Source organism: Lactuca virosa, chromosome 8 (genome assembly GCF_052849685.1).
Source record: "Lactuca virosa cultivar CGN04683 chromosome 8, Lactuca_virosa_CGN04683_v6, whole genome shotgun sequence".
NCBI classification, from domain to species: domain Eukaryota; kingdom Viridiplantae; phylum Streptophyta; class Magnoliopsida; order Asterales; family Asteraceae; genus Lactuca; species Lactuca virosa.
The window spans coordinates 84,424,615-84,443,887 of NC_136433.1; the positions used below are offsets into that span (position 1 = coordinate 84,424,615).

At 39.8% G+C, this 19,273-nt stretch overlaps 1 protein-coding gene across 8 annotated transcripts; it reads right to left on the reverse strand.

Moving 5' to 3' along the window:
* Positions 1–12,129: 12,129 nt before the first annotated feature.
* On the reverse strand, positions 12,130–16,315 carry LOC145129041 (uncharacterized). Of its 8 annotated transcripts, XR_013717257.1 has the most exons (8): positions 16,187–16,315; positions 15,977–16,066; positions 15,634–15,778; positions 15,455–15,539; positions 15,089–15,282; positions 14,854–14,896; positions 14,455–14,660; positions 12,130–12,308 (listed from the first exon to the last, which is right to left on the reverse strand). XR_013717257.1 is itself a non-coding variant. In XM_079063802.1 (7 exons), exons 3-6 carry the CDS (start codon positions 15,561–15,563, stop codon positions 14,618–14,620), a joined length of 384 nt encoding a protein of 127 aa, XP_078919928.1. In that variant the 5' UTR covers positions 15,564–15,699; positions 15,977–16,066; positions 16,187–16,314; the 3' UTR covers positions 12,130–12,308; positions 14,455–14,617. The 8 variants fall into 8 exon arrangements, 5 of the variants coding, with proteins under 5 accessions (XP_078919928.1, XP_078919927.1, XP_078919925.1 ...); XR_013717256.1 differs by having other exon boundaries at positions 14,455–14,657; positions 15,455–15,778; XR_013717255.1 differs by having other exon boundaries at positions 15,455–15,778; positions 16,187–16,314.
* Between the last annotated feature and the right edge of the window lie 2,958 nt (positions 16,316–19,273).

Genomic DNA, 19,273 nt, shown 5'->3' on the forward strand with positions numbered 1-19,273 from the left:
TGTTGGACCTAATGCAACTTTTTATGTAACATTTTCTTAAAAGTGTTGCATGTTGTTGAATTATCTACATTTCAAGAAGTTTTTCAATTTTTGCAAGAAATAGATGTTTAATCAAGTGGGAGCTTCAACAACAACATTACTAGAAGATTTTTTGGTCCCTAATGTCCCTTTACGAATGGACTTGACATTTTTTGTTGCCTCACAAAATGTCATTAGATGGTTGGTTTATGCACATATGTTTATGAATGCTTGTGTTGTTTATTTTTATGCAATTATTATGTGCAGTTGAAAATTTTGTTTTTCACTTGATAAAATAATTTTGAACAAAATAAACATTATATGGATTTTGGTTTTCAAAATTTATAATGTGGACATAAGATGTAACAAGTTATTGTTTTAAAATAAAAACCGGTTTTATAAAGATGTTAATAACGACAGATTTTGAAATACTCAATTATAAGTTTTAAAATGGTGATTTTTGTAACTTATACAAACTCAAAATATATAAGTAATAAAGGAAGTTTTATTAAAGATATAAAAGGTTCTAAAGCCTGATTCTGATTCTGACGAGCCCATTCGTGATGTTGTTGCACCAGTGCAACAAGAGCCTGTCACGCATCCTCATCATGACGTGTATATGCAAGAATTTCCTAGGTTGCATGAAGACAATAGGCGTTTTCATCGTGACTATTCTGAACTTTATGACAGTGTTTGTGAGATAAATACTGAGATGGTGGAGTTTAGAGAAGAGTTCTATACCCTTAGAGACAATCAACAAGCACGCAACCAACATGTGGTTTCCCTTGTGACCGACATGCATAGGGTACTCTGTTTAGGTGGTCAACCCACACGACCACCTTATTACCCTCAATATCCACACTACCCTCCACCGTACAATCCACAATTTCCACATCAATATCCTCCGCCATTTCCACCTCAAGATCCTCCTCAATAATTTGTCCCGCTCTCTTCCCAAGCATCGAGGACGATGCATATTTTTAAGCTTGGGGAGGGGTGTATAATATTGCATTGCATTTATATATATATATATATATATATATATATATATATATATATATATATATATATATATATATATATATATATATATATATATAAAATAAATAAATAAATAAATAATAATTACAAAACATAAAAATACGAAAAGATTTTTCCTTTTCATTTAGGTTTTTTTAGGGTCATTTCATGCATTTTTCTCTCCTCTTTATTCTCGTCTTTAGAATGCCTTTAACTTTTTGTCATGATACACGGTCAAGTTCAAAGGTTTGTCTGCTTATACCCCGTATACATGTGGTGTCACTAATTTGTGAAACTTTAGAACAATTGAGAACACACTTATTTGCTAATTTACTTAGTGGCGGTGCATTGAGGTATATTATGACAAGCGGCTCCTCTTAAATAATTCGGGTCACAACAAGTGATAATCAAATATAGGGTGTTTTTAAAATACTCGTGAGTACGTCATTGTGTGAATCGGTAAGGCATAAGGCGGCGCAAAAGTTCATTTGGTATTCTAGTTTCATTTTTAGTTTTATTTTGTTAATCGTTTGTATATATGCTTGTTTTTATTTTGTTTTGTAGTATTTAGTTTAGATTAATTGACTTTTTGTTGAATTATATATGATCTTCGCTTGGTTCAAAAGGATTGGTTAAAAAAAATAGGATTAACGCAGCTTTTTCAACATTTGTCTTTTTGCATTTTAAGGTCAAATACATTTTTCCAAAAAATAGTTGTTAAAGTTGTTTATTATTTTCATTTTAGTTTTCTAGTTGTAAATATTAGAAGTTTATTGTTATTTTAAACCAATTTGTTTCCCAAAGTCAAAACCGCGAAGTCATCAAAATGGCGGATTTCAAAGTCAAACATCTACAAATGTTTGCCATTTATAAAAGGGTTCTTCAAAAGTCAATTTATCAAGTTTTGTGTTCAAGTTTTATATATATATAAAAAATGGTTTTAGTTTATGTTTGTTTTTCATTTCTTTTGTAATAGTTAAATTGAGTCTTTGTACATATTCATGTTGCTTTCTAGTAAAAAAAATATATAAAATATAAATAAAGAGAAGAAGAACCGAACCAAGCCTTTCCAGATTTATCATGATGATATTTTCACAGGAAATTCGTTGTGTTTGATTTTGTTGGCTTGTTTAGAATTGGAAGTTTATTTTGAGGCCAACAATCATGTTATACGGTTCTATTTTGCTTGTTTTGTATATTTGTTGTTGTATATATTTCTTTTGCGCTCTTGATATGGTCATGGATTTATCTCCTATTATGGACTGCCGAGAGTTGACACGGGTTTTGGAAGAAGATATGAAGATCGTGCAACCGTAAGCTGTTGAAGAGCATGAAGAGAAGACTAAGAAGAATGGAATATGCCTTATCGACGACTGAGTGCCCTCCACCTTAAATAACGAGTGTAGATTCTTTGATAGGAGTGAGTTCACACATCTTGTTAAATGAGTTCATACACGATTTGAGTGCTTTAGTGAGCAGGTCCTATAGATTGAGATCCACCTGCCTTGTCAGTAAAAGTTACTAAGAGATGCCTTATACTATGGTTCTATGCATTTAAGCCGAGTGATTGGCAAATCTTTGTGTTCCATGCCTTTTACTGTCCTGATTTGGAATGCAGTACATCCGTATGTTTTCGGGGTATAGGTTGACAACTCTTTAATCATGACTATGTTGTCGGGATAAATAACTTGAGGCATTCTTTCTTTATATTTCTATATTCGCATTTACATTGGCATTTGCATTAATCTTTTCCAAGGTTGACTGTTGTTTTGTTTTCTTGAGGACAAGAAATGGTTCAAGCTTGGGGAGATTTTCTAGGTGCATAAAGTGCACCTTTTCATATGTTAATTTCATGTATATTTATAGCATTGCATTGCATAGTGTAACTTTCATGCATTCTTGCATTTAGGGACATTATTGAGGATCTATCGATATTTCACCATTTTTCGTGGATGTTTCAGCGTGATTTGAAGATTGGAGCATGCTTAGGATGGTCAAGGGAAGCTCTCGGTGAAATTTCGGAATTTTCGGAGCTAAATTGAAGAAAAGAAGAAAAGAAGAAAATGCCTATTTTGTACTGCATTATACAGCCCGCGCTTTGGCAAGCCATACGTTACGCGGCCGTGTTTCGCAAGTAATTCAGCACAACAAGACCATTACACGACCGTGTAACAGCAAGGCATAGGTTACACGGGCCGTGTAACATGATCTGATGGATTTTCAAATTGTAACTGCTGATTTATCTTGGGTTACTGGCACATTAAGACATAACTTCGACTTGGAACTTCAAGGGAGCGATTTTGGGAGATCATACCACTATCTAGCATCTTGGAAACACTTTAATTTGCATTTTTTAAGTTAATTTGAAGATCAAAACTTGTTGAATTAGTAGTTTGATTTAGACATGTGTGGCTGATTTCTCTATCATTTTTGATTCCAGATTTCTAAGTGTTTATTGTTATATTGTAATTTGCACTTGATTTTATGTTTATCATCTCGTAATCTTTGATTTGGTCTTAAATATATGTTTGATTGGTTCTCTTTTTCACTTGATTAATGAATTAGGGTTCTTATTAATCTAGTTAATCAAATTGTGAATTTCGTATATGTTTTATGATTTGATGTTAGCAACATGCACTTCATTGGTTGTAAATAGATCAAAATTAGTGTAATCAAAGATTAGATGTTCATATTCCCGAACTTATGAGGAATGTTGGATATTGTTGGTAATTGTTGTAAGAACTTAATGTCATTTAATGATTTGATGCAAGAGCTTATTTGAATTGAATCAATTAAATGAAGTTTAATTTGAAGAACATATTTTGAAGGAAACACCTTTGCTAACTTGGATATTAGAGCCTATTAATATCCAAATTACCAACCTAGATTGAACATAAATTACAGTCATATTACACCTTACAACACAACACATGTATAGGTATCAGAATCAGAAATGTATTTCTCTTATTTAATTTTAGTATTAATCTTGTTTGTTTATGAAGTTTAATTTGAATTCAAACATAACCCCGCCTCCCATTTTTACATTGATTGTATGATGTGTGAGAATATGGCTAAATTAGAAGTCTCATATTCCTATGGACCGACCCTGCTTACTCTATACTATATTTAGTGTAAGTAGTAGCAGTGATTTGCATTTTATTGTTATCATTTTATCCCATTATTTGTTGGTTTGACCACGAAACAGATCTAAGCAAATAAACACCAAGTTCAAGACTTTATACCTCAAATGAGAGCCAAAAGCTGATGAGGTTTTGGATCTAATAGCTTCAATTTCACCAATGAATCTCCAAGAGTGAACACCTTTCTTCAAATCACCAAAATACTCTTCTAATGGCCTTCTAAGCTCCAAAATCGCACAAGGTAGGATTAGGGTTCGAAAATAGGGTAAATGGAACAATGAGGCTGGTGAAATGAGGGTTTCAAGTCCATAAGGATGCTTATATACTGGTCAACCCCTAAAATTAGGGTTTTCATTAACCATCGCGTACGCCCCACGTACGAAGTTGTAGGCCCCGCGTACGCATCCGGAACCCCCGATCACCCTCGCATGAGTACGCTAAGCGTAACACACGGTACACCCCGCGTACTCACTTCATCACTTGTACGCCCCGCGTACAACTCAAGGGTCAAATGGGACAATATAAATGTGCAAGGTTAAAAGAAGAACTTACCGAGACTTAAGCGTTACAATTCTCCCCCACTTGAATCAGACTTCATCCTCGAAGTCCTCAGTCTCGAACAACTCAGGATAATGCTCCTGCATTTCCCCCTCGGGCTCCCAAGTCCACTCCGACCCTTTGCGGTGCTGCCACTTCACCTTCACCAGGTCTACTACCTTGTTCCTCAAGGTCTTCATTTTCCGATCCAAAATTGCTACTGATCTCTCGATATAATTCAGGTGGTCATCCACCTGAATATCCTCCAATGGTATAACTGCGGAATCATCCACTAAACACTTCCGTAGCTGAGAAACATGAAATGTATTGTGAATCTGACTGAGCTCGGATGGAAGATCTAGACGATAAGCAACCCGGCCCACCCGAACCACAACCCTGAAGGGTCCAATATACCTGGGGCCCAGCTTGCCCCGCTTCCTAAACCGGATGACACCCTTCCAAGGCGACACCTTCAGGAGAACCATATCTCCCACCTGGAACTCCAAGTCTGACCGGCGCCTGTCAGCGTAACTCTTCTGTCGACTCTGAGTTGTCTGAATCCTACTCTGAACCTGCTGAATCAGCTTCGTGGTCTTGAGCACCACCTCGGTACTCCCCATGACTCGCTGACTGACCTCGCCCCAACAAATCGAGGTCCTTCACTTCCTCCCGTAGAGCATCTCAAAAGGAGGTCGATCGATGCTGGCGTGATAACTGTTGTTATACAAAAATTCCGCCAATGGAAGATACGTATCCCAACTCCCACCGAAATTCAACACGCACGCTCGCAGCATGTCCTCAGGTGTCTGAATAGTCCGCTGACTCTGACCATCGGTCTGCGGATGAAATGTTGTACTAAAATGAAGACGAGTACCCATATCGTCATGGAACGTTTTCCAGAACCTGGAAGTAAAACGAACATCCCTGTCCAAAACCACTGATACCGGCACCCCATGATGTGCCACCACCTCCCGGACATAAATCTCAGCCAATTTCTCTGCAGATATACTCTCCTAGATCGGAATGAAATGAACGCTCTTGGTCAAACGATCCACAATGACCCAGATAGAATCCACTATGCGTGCGGTCCTGGGAAGCTTCGTGATGAAATCAATGGTGATATCTTCTCATTTTCATACGGACTGCATCTTGTCGTGAGGTCGGTGATGTTCGGCCGTGACTTTCCTGCAATTCAAGCACCGCTCCACAAACCATGCTATATCTTGCTTCATGCAGGGCCACCAATAATCAGGGCAAAGATCCTTATACATCTTCGTCGCCCCGGAATGAATGGAGAATCTCGACTTGTGAGCCTCCTCCATCAGAACTTGGCACACCCCGCCCCAATACGGAACCCAGACCCTCCGATGCAAGGTCAACAATCTGCGGTTATCATAATCGAACAAGGCCACCTGTCCCACAATCCGCTCACACTTCCGGCGCTCCTCCTTCATACCGCAACTTGTGCCTCCTGAATCCGTTCCAACAACGGAGTAATCACTGTCATCCTCAAGCATATACCACGAATCGGAGCCGCAACCGCCTTGCTGTTGAGGGCATCGGCCACAACATTGGCCTTCCCCGGATGATAAAGGATCTCGCAATCATAATCCTTCACCACATCCAACCAACGACGTTGTCTCATATTCAGGTTCGGTTGATCCATCAAATACCTCAGGCTCTTGTGGTCCGTGTATATAGTACAACAAACCCCATAGAGGTAATGCCTCCAAATCATGAGGGTGAAAACCACAGCCCCCAACTTCAAATCATGCGTCGGATAATTCACCTCATGTGGCTTCAGCTGCCTCGAAGCGTAAGCGATCACGCGACCCCGCTGCTTCAACACCGCGCCTAAACCTGTGATCGAGGCATCACAATAAACCACAAAATCATCAACACCCTCTGACAGGGTCGTAATCGGAGCCTCACACAAACGTTGCCTAAGAGTCTCAAAAGTTGCATGCTGTTCAGGCCCCTAACGAAATGCCACTGCCTGGTCAGTCGGGTCAATGGAACATCGATCTTGGAGAAATTCGGGATGAATCTCCGATAGTAACCCGCCAGAACAAGAAAACTGCAAATCTCCGATGGAGACCTCGGAACCTCCCACTACATCACGGCCTCAACCTTTGCCGGATAGACCAGAATGCCCTTCTGGTTGACAAGGTGCCCCAGAAACTACACCTCGCGCAACCAGAACTCACACTTGGAGAACTTTGTGAAGACTCTCTCTCTCCTCAAAGTCTCCAATACCTCTCTCAAATGCTCCTCATGCTGCTCCTGAGTCTTGGAATAAACCAAGATATCATCGATAAAGACTATCACAGACCAATCCAGCATCGGCCTGCACACTCGGTTCATGAGAACCATGAACGCGGCAGTAGCATTGGTGAGCCGAAATGGAATCACCGCGAACTCATAATGACCATATCGAGTCCGGAAAGCTCTCTTCTGCACATCCTCATCCCGGACCCGCATCTGATGATAACCCGATCGCCGATCAATCTTGGAGAACTAAGATGCACCCTGAAGCTGGTCGAAAAGATCATCAATCCTCGGGAGGGGATAACGGTTCTTCACCGTTACCTTATTCAACTCCCGGTAGTCAATACACATATTATGATACTCGTCCTTCTTCTTCACAAACAGAATCGGGGCACCCCAAGGTGAACTGCTCGGCCTAATGAATCCTTTGTCTAACAGCTCCTGCAGCTGTGTAGACAACTCCTTCATCTCGGGAGGATCCAGCCGATATGGTGCTTTGGCTATCGGAGCCGCACCTGGAACCAAATCAATCCTAAACTCCACTTACCTCTCCGGAGGTACTCCTGGCAAATCTTCTGGGAACACGTCCGGATAATCTCGCACGATAGGCACATCCTCCACGGTCGCCTTACCCAGATCCCGGGTATCCATGACATAGGCAACGAAGCCCGAGCAACCCTGATGTAGGTAACGTTTGTCCCTCACTGCGGAACACATAACCACCCCACACTACGGTCTCTCACCCTGAATCACCAACTCTCCCCCACTTGGGGTACGAACCCGCACTATCTGTTGTTCACAGTCAATCACTGCCCCATTAGGGCTCAACCAATCCAAGCCTACGATGACCTTGTTCCCACACAGAGGAAGGGGGACCAGATCAACCTGATATTGCTCGCTGAACAACTGGAGAGTACAATCCCGATGAACTCTCGCAACCCTAACCCTCCTATCATCAGCAATCTCCACATCTAGAGGACAATCCAGCTCCCCCTGAGCTCCAGCAAATCTCTTGCTAAGCGCAAGCAACAGAAAGGATCGGGTAGCCCCCGAATCAAAGAATACCAGAGCAAAGATATCGTTCACAAGGTACGATCCAAAAATAAAACACATAAACATGAGAAATAATTCAATATAATTAAAGAGAAAAGGAGAAGATGCATACTCGTCACAACATCGGGAGATGTGTGTGCCTCCTCTACTATCAGCTGGAAAGCCCTGCTCTTCGCCGCAAGCGCGTCTACCTGGCCCTGACGGACGTCAGTAATCCTCAAGGTCGCAGGAGCGGGTGCTGACACCGGTCCTGCTACAGCCAAACTCGGACATTGGGACTTCTTGTGTCCCCTCTGATTATAATGAAAGCAAATCAGATCTGATCCCTGGGTGGTGGTAGCAATACAATCCCAGCTATAATGACCGGTCCGGCCGCACTTGAAGCAGCCAGAACCACCACCACTACCACTCCTGCACGCACCCTTGTGCGTCCTGTCGCACTTGCCACAGCGGCTACGTTTCTGATGGCCCCTTGATCTGGAATCTGATACCTTGGGCCTCTTGCCCGAACCCCCTGAAGTCTTACCCTCATCTTGCTTCTTCTTCCTCTCCATCTCCAAGTCAATCTCTCTCTCCCTGGATCGAGCGATCATATCCTCCAACGTCTTGCAGTTGGATCGGCTCACAAACTGCCGAATGTCGCTCCTCAATGATATCAGGCCTTCTTCATCTCTTCGTCCGCCACATACTGCGGAACCAGAAGCGCCCTCTCCCGAAACATGGCAGTGATCTCAACCATCGTCTTAGTAGTCTGGCGGAGATCCTGGAACTCTCGCACCAACTGCTGCACCTCGATAATCGGTTCAAACTCAGCTCGAAACCTGGTCGAAAAATCATCCCATGTCATCCCATCAATCGCATCATCACCCACAATGCTACCAACATCCTCCCACCAGTCTTGAGCCCTGTCCTTCAGAAGGCAGGAAGCTAGTCTGACCTTATCCCCCTCGGGACAACGACTGGTGCGGAAAGCATTAGCAACATCTACTAATCGACGCCTGCTCGGAATGGGGTCCTTCTCCCGATGATAGTCTGGAGCTCCACAAGCCCGGAACACCCTGACTGTCAAAAATCGAGCTCCTGCTGCAGCCATCATCTCAGAACGAAACGAGCTCAATCGCTCCTCTAAAACCTCCAAGATACCCTCCTTGACAAAGACGAAGATCACAAGAGTCTGATCGAGAATGCAACAAGTAATTTTGAAGAGAGAAACTCCCTAGTCTACTCATCGAGCTGTCTGGCTCCAGATCCTAAGCCTGAACCCTCCCCGGCACCAGAACTGCCGACTGATCTGCCTCGCAATACTACCATACTGAAAATAGACCACAAAAATTATCAGAATACGCACTAGAAAATACCAGGGAATCACAATCCTACAAGCTTCCTGATTTTATCGCAGCCCTCCTTGAATCGAATATGGATCCTATGCTTTCAGTAGTACGAGCCCATACTACCTTCCACATCTATCCGTACTTTCCTCAAGAATTGGTTTGACTCAACTAGGTTACTCCAAATACGTCTATCCATCCCTCACAGATAAGGCTCCCGACACTAGGCCTCCTCCTAGGTTTTCCTAGGGCAACTCAACATCACTCTATCCAGGAATATAACACCAGAAATACCTCAAGAATTGGTGGACTTGACGAGAGATTTTGGATTATAGGCCAGTAGTTATGAATAACTGTTGTAAGGTCTATCATGTATTCAGGTATTTCACCCCAAGACGCACCCTATCCAGGAATATAACACCAGACATACCTAGCAGTGGTCTATTACCGACACACTTTATTAGGCAGTCTATGAAGTTCCCTTAATTACTTCGTGAAAGAAAACGCTGACATATGAAGCTCGGTCGATCACTTCATAAAAGAAACGCTGACTCCAAAGCTCTCTCAACATAAAAGTATGGGGAAATACTACTAGAGTACTCCCGTACGCTCCCGTAACCGACACACAAAATTGTCAAAAAGACTTTGTACATGATAGTACTTCTGGCACATTATAGTACTCTGGTATGCGAAAGACTCGTACTCGAGAACATAATAGTACCCTGGCACAAGCAGCACCCAAGACACAGAGCTTTAAAAAGGACTTCGTACATAAAATGTACTTCTATACGTAGGACGTACTCCACCGATCATCAATCTCGCAACGCACGTACTCTTAATAAGAGACTACCCAATGTCCAAACTTAATTGAACTAAACATTCCATTTAAGTCTTAACCCATCACTAGGCAAACCTACAATGTTTATAATCAATTTTTTTGATACTATCTCCGTTTAGGCAACGCCAACTAGTGTATACTTAACACAAGGTTTTTAAGTAATAATATCATATATACACATCTTAACACATATTGAACCATATCTGATTCGCACGTTGTATATCATCAAATATATCTAACACGTATTTCGGACAATAACAAATACTTCACATACATATGTATATTTCATACTTTAATCAATACTCGTATTAAAATCACGTTCCTAAAAGGGACTATACACATGATACCTTATCGAATGAACACGTAGTTCAAGAATACATAATCCGTACTCCCGGATCTTAAATTTGCCTCATTACCTAATCCATATTCCCGGATCTAAAACTAACCTCTTGATCTGATCCCTACTCTCGGATCTAAAACTAACCTCTTGATCTGATCCATACTCTCGGATCTAAAACTAACCTCCTGATCTGATCCATACATCCAGATCTAAAACAAGTTTATCTCTTTATCCTCTTATCTCATGGCCCAACCCATCTTTTATCACCTACCAACAACCTCATCTACCCATGTTCTACCCAACATATTTTTAGATACGAAATACATATATAGTTTAACTCATTAAAACTTATATAATTCGTCCATTCCACAATCATCTCAAATAAACAACAATATATTATACACATAGCACGTATTTCATAGCAAATACTTAATATTTATGTGTTAGAAGAAAGTGACCACACACTCACTTGATCAGAAGATGATTGGACAGCACTACGGCTTGTAGAAGTAGTATTCTTCGGTAGATCTGGAAGATCTTCACAAAAATTGGCTTCTCGCGGGCAGAGCGGCTCGGGAATCGCACTTCTCGGGATCTTCGGGGCTTCGGGACTTGCTTCGGGGCTCGGGAATGATACCGGGGCTTCGGGATATTTCTTGCACGAAAAACGAGGTAAAACGGGAGAGAGAGGAAAGGAATTGAGCAAGGAACTCGGCTGCCCTCGCACCTTTTATATAGGGGCTGATTCTTCAAATTACGTTGGGCGTAATTAGAGTTACGTTGGGCGTAATGTGGATAAGGCCGGTGACTCCCCCCCCCCCCCCTTTCGGATAATATCGAATTTATATTTAAATTAAATACTTTAATTATTTAATAAACTTCAAAAATTCATATCTTCCTCATACGAGCTCCGTTTTCGACGTTCTTTATATCCCCGCGTAGGTGAGACTACGATCTACAACTTTCGTTTAGACTCCGTCGGCTAATTTTGACTTTATTTTTATTATAATATTTTAGTAGGCCGGGACAGGAAAACTCCGTTATAAATTCATAACTTCTTCATCCGACGTCCGTTTTCGTCTTTCTTTTTATCATTGCACTACTAATAATGAGATCTTCGATTCTCGTTTAGATTGCTTCGACCAAAAATCACTCGATCTCAAATTCGAGTTTCGGGCTGCATACTGTTAAGCTGAAACTTAGAAAAATCATAACTTCCTCATACGCAGTTAGATTTGGACGTTCTTTTTATGCACGCTCTCGGTTTAACGTATTCTATGACTTTCGTTTAGATCGCTAAGGCCAAATCCCGCTCTATCGTAAATTCATTATTTACGTCGCGCTGCGTCGTGCCGATTCTGTCGCGAAACTTCGACAGGTCATAACTTCTTCGTTATAATTCGGATTTCAACGTTCTTTATATGTACGTAATCCTTGTAACATATACTACAACTTAGTTAAGATTATTAATTCTAAATAATCTTCTATCAAAAAGTCATTTTTGACGCTTAACGTCTCTAAATTGACTAGCCCGGATCTACGGGCGTTACACAAGGCTCTGATACCAACTTGTAACATCCCAAAATATGGTCCCAAATATTTCATTTTTAAAATAGATAAAATAGTATTTTTCCAAACATCATCCATACATTCCAAAATATCCAATGTATCAAGTGTCATAAAAATCAGAGTAAAATATCACATGCGGAATCCTAATGGTGTGCGATGCAGTCAACCTGAGCTCTTCCCTTTGCTACCGGAAGCACCTGAAACATAAACTGAAAACAGTAAGCACAAAGCTTATTAAGCTCCCCAAACTACCCCATACCAATACATAATAAATCACATAGTGGGCCCCCGCCCAACATCGGGCCTCGCCCGACATCGAGCCCCACTCGGTTTACAGATCTATTATTTTCAGGCCTCGCCTGTCATTGGGCCTCGTCCGCTATACACATTCAGTCAATATCACATAATCATACTAATACACATAACAAACATAAACTCTAGCATATGTTTCAAATCTTCAGGCTTCGCCTGACATCGAGCCCCGCTCGGTACACATACCGGCATATAACACATGCAAGGGTCACGTAGACTCCTAGCATCCTAGCATAACCAATAAGGGCCGACATTGGTGCCTTAGACCCGCTATAACCTAGTGAGGAAACTTACCTCAGATATTGAAACTCATAGAAGGAAATCCCTAGCTGCTGCCCTGACGACTCCTCGAGCTATCAGTGCAAAATAACACCCAATCAATACCTGAGTTCCAATTAATATCCCAAAGTCCATTCTCGGGGTAAAATGACCATTTTACCCCTGGCCTAATTTGATCCATGACTAAGGCACAAATCCATCATATAAAAGGCCCAACACTAAATAATCTTCCAAGGCCCACTAATGGCCCAATTTTCCAAATTTGGCCTAAACCCCTCAAATGGCCTTACACTAAAGCCTAATCATATCCTTAGCCCAAAAGTCTGATTTTTGATGGCTCACTAACGCCCAAAGTAGCAAGGTCCAAGAAATGACCCAAACCGAGGTCCACATGCGCGAAGCCCACTGACTGAGTATATAGGGCGTACTAAGTTGTACATAGTGCATACTGGCTTCATGACCTGTACGCTGCGTGTAGCACCTTGTACGCCCGGCATACTTCTCTATTAAGTCAGTTTCACTATTAAGCACTTAATGCTTTAAACCAAGGGTCCAACACACGGATCCAAGTCCTAATCAACGTCTAAACCCATAAATTCACTGACTTGGTGACTTTACAAGATCCAAATGAATCCAAACTCAAAGTATAACATTCTTCTTTTATGAAAATGGTCCTAACTCATGCATGGGTGGATTTCAACCCCAAAAATGACAACTTTATGATTCTAGACCCCAAATTACACTAAGAGTGGCAACTCTAAGCTCCAAAAACGTCATGGACTCATGAGACTTCATCAATAGGACCAAAAGGGTACATAAATCCAACCCAAAAGAGATCTAAGAAAATAAACACTAAGTTCAAGACTTTATACCTCAAATGAGAGCTAAAAGCTGATGAGGTTCTGGATCTAATAGCTTCAACTTCACCAATGAACCTCCAAGAGTGAACACCTCTCTTCAAATCAGTAAAATACTCTTCTAATGGCCTTCTAAGCTCCAAAATCACACAAGGTAGGATTAGGGTTCGAAAATAGGGTAAAAGGAACAAGGAGGCTGGTGAAATGAGTGTTTCAAGTACATAAGGATGCTTATATAGTGGCCAACCCCTAAAATTAGGGTTTTCATTAACCATCGTGTACGCCGCGCGTACGCATTCGGAGCCCCAGATCACCCTCGCATGAGTATGCTAAGCGTACCACTAGGTACGCCCCGCGTACTCGCTTCATCACTTGTACGCTAAACATACTTCGTTGTACACGCCGCATACAACTCAAGGGTCAAATGGGACAATATAAATGTGCAAGGTTAAAAGAAGAACTTATCGAGACATAAGCGTTACAACAGTTGTATCCTTCTCCTATCCTCAATCGCAAATCAGTGGCATAAAAATCTCTGCTCCATGGCATTTATGGTTAAGCTTGCATAAAGAAACGCTAATGGGGTTCTTCTTTACTTAATAGAGTTAATGGGTAAAGCACTTAATCTACACAACTATATGGGGCTGTTTATTTTTCATGTAATTTGTTTTTTGTAATGCAAGGGTAAAATGGTCCACACTAAAATATAAACATGTTAGATGGATAACATTAGTAGGAGTTTGGATGCATAAAGTACAATTCAGAATTCTAAGCTCATGCTTATAAGTCAAAAGTGAAATTAATATATTAGCAACCTAAGCATTATAGAAATCCACATATACCACTATAGTAAAGGGAAAGAGCTGTTGGTATTGAGTTTAGATATACAACTTACATAATCACTATAGTCACCAGCAGACATTGCTTCTGTCATGTTTGTACTGTAAACATCAGGTTACTCCTCTTCTTTGGCACCGTCCATTAATAAAAAATCATTTGTATGATTTATATGTAGCTGATATGGAGTGATTTTGACACCTGGTCTTGTAAGGTAGAATTTAGAAAGCATTTGTATTCCAATTGCAGAAGCATTTTTGTCTGCTGAATATGAATAAGCACAGAACATGCCAAAAATCAGTTTGCCTAATCAATATTTGTTAGGCTTTCTTAGCCTATATGCAAGGTTTAAATTCATCTGACTTTTAACTCATATATTTTTAATGATAATTTATGAGAACATAAAAATATAAATAATAGAAAAAAAAAAGATAAAATAGAAAAGGCATGGCCTTACCATAGAGTTTGATGAGTCTTGGTGTCTTTAGATGATCCTATTCCTACAGTCGTCCAAAAAAACAAAAATATAAGCATACACACAGAAGTGACCCCCTTTTTAATCAATTCTCCAATTTTCTACAAAGAAAATATCAACTTTTCGTATATATGATGCACTACTACTCAACAACTACAACATGGTATCACAGCTAGTAATTTAAAAGTCAAAGACAAAGATTAGCAGTGAAAATTACTCAATGCCATGTCAATCTTTGGAACAAAGAAGAAATGCCAGGTCAATCTTTGGAACAAAGAAGAAATGAGGAACCATTGATGATAAATTGGTCTGTTGACCAGTCTTCCCTCCATTGATAGGGAGTAAACTTCCAACGTTGTTAAACACATCATACCAATATGCAACTCCATGATTCCCCAATGTCTTGATCTTCTGAGAAATCGAATAATATAAAACCAACTGATTATAAAACAGATACAAAATCATCAATGTCTAAACACAAAGCCCTAATTCTAGCTTACGTCAATTGCACAATTATGTTGTCGAATGAAACGAAAGAAGAAATATAATGAAGCTATTTCAAAAAAATACATATCGAATCGACCTTACACAAAGCGTGGCGACGCTCCTTTTCTTCTTAGACTTGACGATCGAAATCTTCTCAGGGCATCAACGTCTCTGAATGGAAACTGCCAACCTCCAACAAAATTCATCGTTGATTGCTCAAAATCATTGCCCAAATCACATTGATAGATCCCTAGAATAGAGGAGCAACATATGTACCAATCATCTTTCGTCAATCGGAAGACGGTTGTGTGGAAGCCATCTTCGTCACCGGTCCTGACTTCACTACAATTGGAAAAATGAGATATTATCGTTTCCACTGGAGGGGGCGGGGAGGTCTGGTAATTGCAAAAGAGGGTCGTCACTTGGAGGATAAACATTGCAGAGTAAATTTTTGGAGGAGAAGACGGCGGGGATGCCAATTGCAAAGATTCAGAACGAAATCAGAAATCAGCAAATGTACATATGATGAAACAATTGTCAATAAGTTGAACAAATTCAGAAACATTAGGAAAAATCGATGATTAGAAGATGAAAGAGAAAGATATTGCAATTGATATACCTTATCAGTTTGAAGTTTTGGAGTCGAAACTGCTAATTCTTGGAGGAGAAGACAGCGGGAACATCAATTGCAGAGAGTTGGAAATGAAATCTGAAATCAGTAAATTTTGCATATCGAGAAGTAGTTTTGTCAAAATTGAGAATAAATTTAGTAAGAGTGAAAGAAGTCAACGATGAAACAGGAAAGAGAAAAAGATTGCAATCAAAATACCTTGTGAATTGGAGGAGTTGGAGTCGAGAATGTAAGTTCTTGGATGAAAAGACCGCGGGAAATGTATGAAACCATTTGCGTTGGGTATATCCGTTTGTTCATGAAGGCAGTTGCAAATGTAGAAGGGCGAAAAGAGTCGTTTTGTGCATAATATTGTGGTTAAAATATGAAAGCGGAAAAATTTACTATCCATAAATACGTTGGGTTTTTATATATGTATATATTAATAATAATAATAATAATTGTTATCGTTGATGTTCTTTGATAGTATATTAGGGCAGAGTGACAATTAAATACAATGCTTATCCTTAAGTTTTCCTTTTGTTACATAATTATTCTCACACACACACAAACACATACATATATATATATAATAATAATAATAATAATAATCATTTGTGTTGATATTCTTTGATAGGATATTAGGATAGAGTAGCAACTAAGTACTATGTTTATCTTTAAGTTAGGCCACCATAGCGACTAGGTACTATGTTATCCTAGGGTATATGTCAGTATAACAACTAGGTATAATCTTTCAATATAGGTTTGGGCAGTATAACGATTGGGCATAATATTATTCCAAAAGTTTAGACAGGGTAACTACCATGAATGTTACGTACGAGCATCATGGCTCCATCCAAAAATCGCTACGAGTCACTTTCCTGGTGGTCCATGTCTCTCATATCTCGATGAATCTAGGTATCAGATGTAACATCCTGTTCCAGATCGTTTTGTGATTCAAGGCTCGTGGGCCGCAGTCCGAGTATGAGAAGGTTTTGATTCTTGGAAGGAAAAAGGTTTAGGCCCTTTTGGGATGTGAGTAAAGTAGGTTGTGTGATAAAAGAGTTCGGTCTGTGCTTTAGAGCCCAAAGGTATTGTTAAAGGCGTTGGTTCGGGCTTTCCATGAATTTTGGATCTGGTTTTGAGTGGGCTTCAGGAGAAATAAAGTTGATAGAAGTATAGGGCTTCTCGTTACCTTTTCGTGGATATAAGGATCGTCGGAAACGGATTTATAACGAAGAAGTTATGGCCTTCGGAAGTTTCGTGGTTTTTAGGCTTAGCCGAGTACGCGGGGCGTATTAGTGAAAAAGGCAGTACGTGGGGCGTACGTTGGAGTACGCTGGGTATACTGACCAGGATGGTTGCAAATGTTCTTCGGAGTATGCCTTTTGTGTTGTGGATAGAGAAATTAGGGTTGTATGCTAGAGTAGTTTTATGAGCTAGTGGAGGTTGCTTGATGCCCGAATGTTGCTTGCTTTGTGCTTTGTGGAACTCATGAGCAATGCGAGTTAGCTAAAATAGCTAATGGACATAGTGAGGAGTTCTTCAGTAACTGATGGCAGAGAAGTGTGGGAACCTAGGAGAGCCTAGGAAGTAATTGTTGGATAAGGTGTCTAAGTCCATAACTTATTTGGTATATACTTGACCCGACCCGGCATGGTCCATTTGGGTTGCACTTCACCCAAACTGTTTATGGATAATTTTATGAGAATTGTATACGTACGATTTATTAATATATTATAAGTTATAATATATTAATATAAAGTCATGTTATTTAATTAGTTTTAATCTTGAATTAATTATGAATTGATTTAGTGATTAAAAGGAAGACTAATTAAATCATGGGCTATTGTATTTATATGGTGTGGGCTAATGCTCATTTGTTAATGGGCTAAGCTTATATGGAAGTCCATGGATGATCCATGGAGCTTTTAACCCATGGATCCTTGGAAGAGGAAAAGACATGGGTTATTAGGGTTTCACCCTAACCATGCACACTATATAAACAAGCTTATGTTGCATGCAAAACACCCTAGTGTGTGTGTGTGTAATAGTGGTGGCCAATTTCTAAGTGTTAGTATACTCTCTCATACATTTTCCAAGTTTGTGGTGATTTGTGATTTCCATTTGAGGCATTCACATTATTGGTGCTTGGCTCTCAAACTCCAAGGAATCAACAATCAACAAAAGGTATGTAATTCATCTAGTCCTTTTATGTTTAAAAGTACCCCATGCCATGCTAGATAGGTTATAAACCTTGGAAAATAATATTTTGCATGTACCTTAGACAAACATAGATCCAAGGTTTATTAGGGTTGCATGTACACTTAGGAAGTGTTAGAATGCTCAAAACCCAACAGTGGTATCAGAGCCTAGGCTTGTTTGTTTGATACTTGATGCAAAATAGTGATAAAAAGTCGATTTTTTGCTGTCTGACTGATGAACTCGCCGAGTCCATGGGGAACTCGCCGAGTTCATGTGTAAACTCATCCTACTCGCCGAGTAGGTTCGTGCACTCGGCGAGTAGGAGCCTCAGAATGCAGATTTTCGACTTTTGCTGCTGGAAATGGACTAGAAACATTACCCTAAACTGTTTTGGTGTTTTAAAACTTGTTTTAGTTGGTGTAATGGTTGTTCTAATCCATTTACAATAGCTTATATCAAAATTTCATGCTTTGTATGTGTTCATATAATTCTTGAAACTTTGATGATCATGTTCATGTTCTTATGAATTTAGAAGATGATAGGAATTATTTGCTGAATTGTTTAGGATTAATTCTTGATCATTTATGTGTTTTAATGGAGTCCATAATTTGTCCTCAAGTTATGGATATCCAAAGGTCACTTCTTTTAAACACACACTTAAAACACATAAGTTACATGGAAATGAAGAGTCTTCATTTTTATGAACCTTTAATTCATAAGTTATGAAATGAAAAGTTTTGAATAGTTTCAAAACTTGTCCTCAAGTTTTGGAATTTGTAAAGTTACACACACTTTAATAAACTTTAATTCCAACCCTTAGAGTTTTAATAGTTAAAATTCAACACTTATACTATTTATAACATTAATGGTTAATTATTATATATATGTATAAGATCAAGTCGTTTTACCGTTAGTAGGCCTCATTCACGAAGCCGGTCTATAAGGGGGTATAAGGTTGTTGCCTATAAAATGGCAACTTAATGGGTGTCCATTCTCACCTACCGCTTCCTTGATCGGTGGAGGGTCGTTAGCCGAACGGGTAGGACAATGACTTTAAATTCTCATTAAAAGTATAATGAATATTATAAAGTAACTAAACCT

Coding starts and splice junctions, on each gene's coding strand:
- LOC145129041 (XM_079063798.1), bottom strand. CDS start 15,794: ATGTTTATCCTCCAAGTGACGACCCTCTTTTGCAATTACCAGACCTCC. Junction 14,897..15,088: donor AAAGATTGACATGGCATTGA/GTAATTTTCACT, acceptor GGACGACTGTAG/GAATAGGATCATCTAAAGAC. Junction 14,661..14,853: donor AAGACTCATCAAACTCTATG/GTAAGGCCATGC, acceptor ATTCATATTCAG/CAGACAAAAATGCTTCTGCA.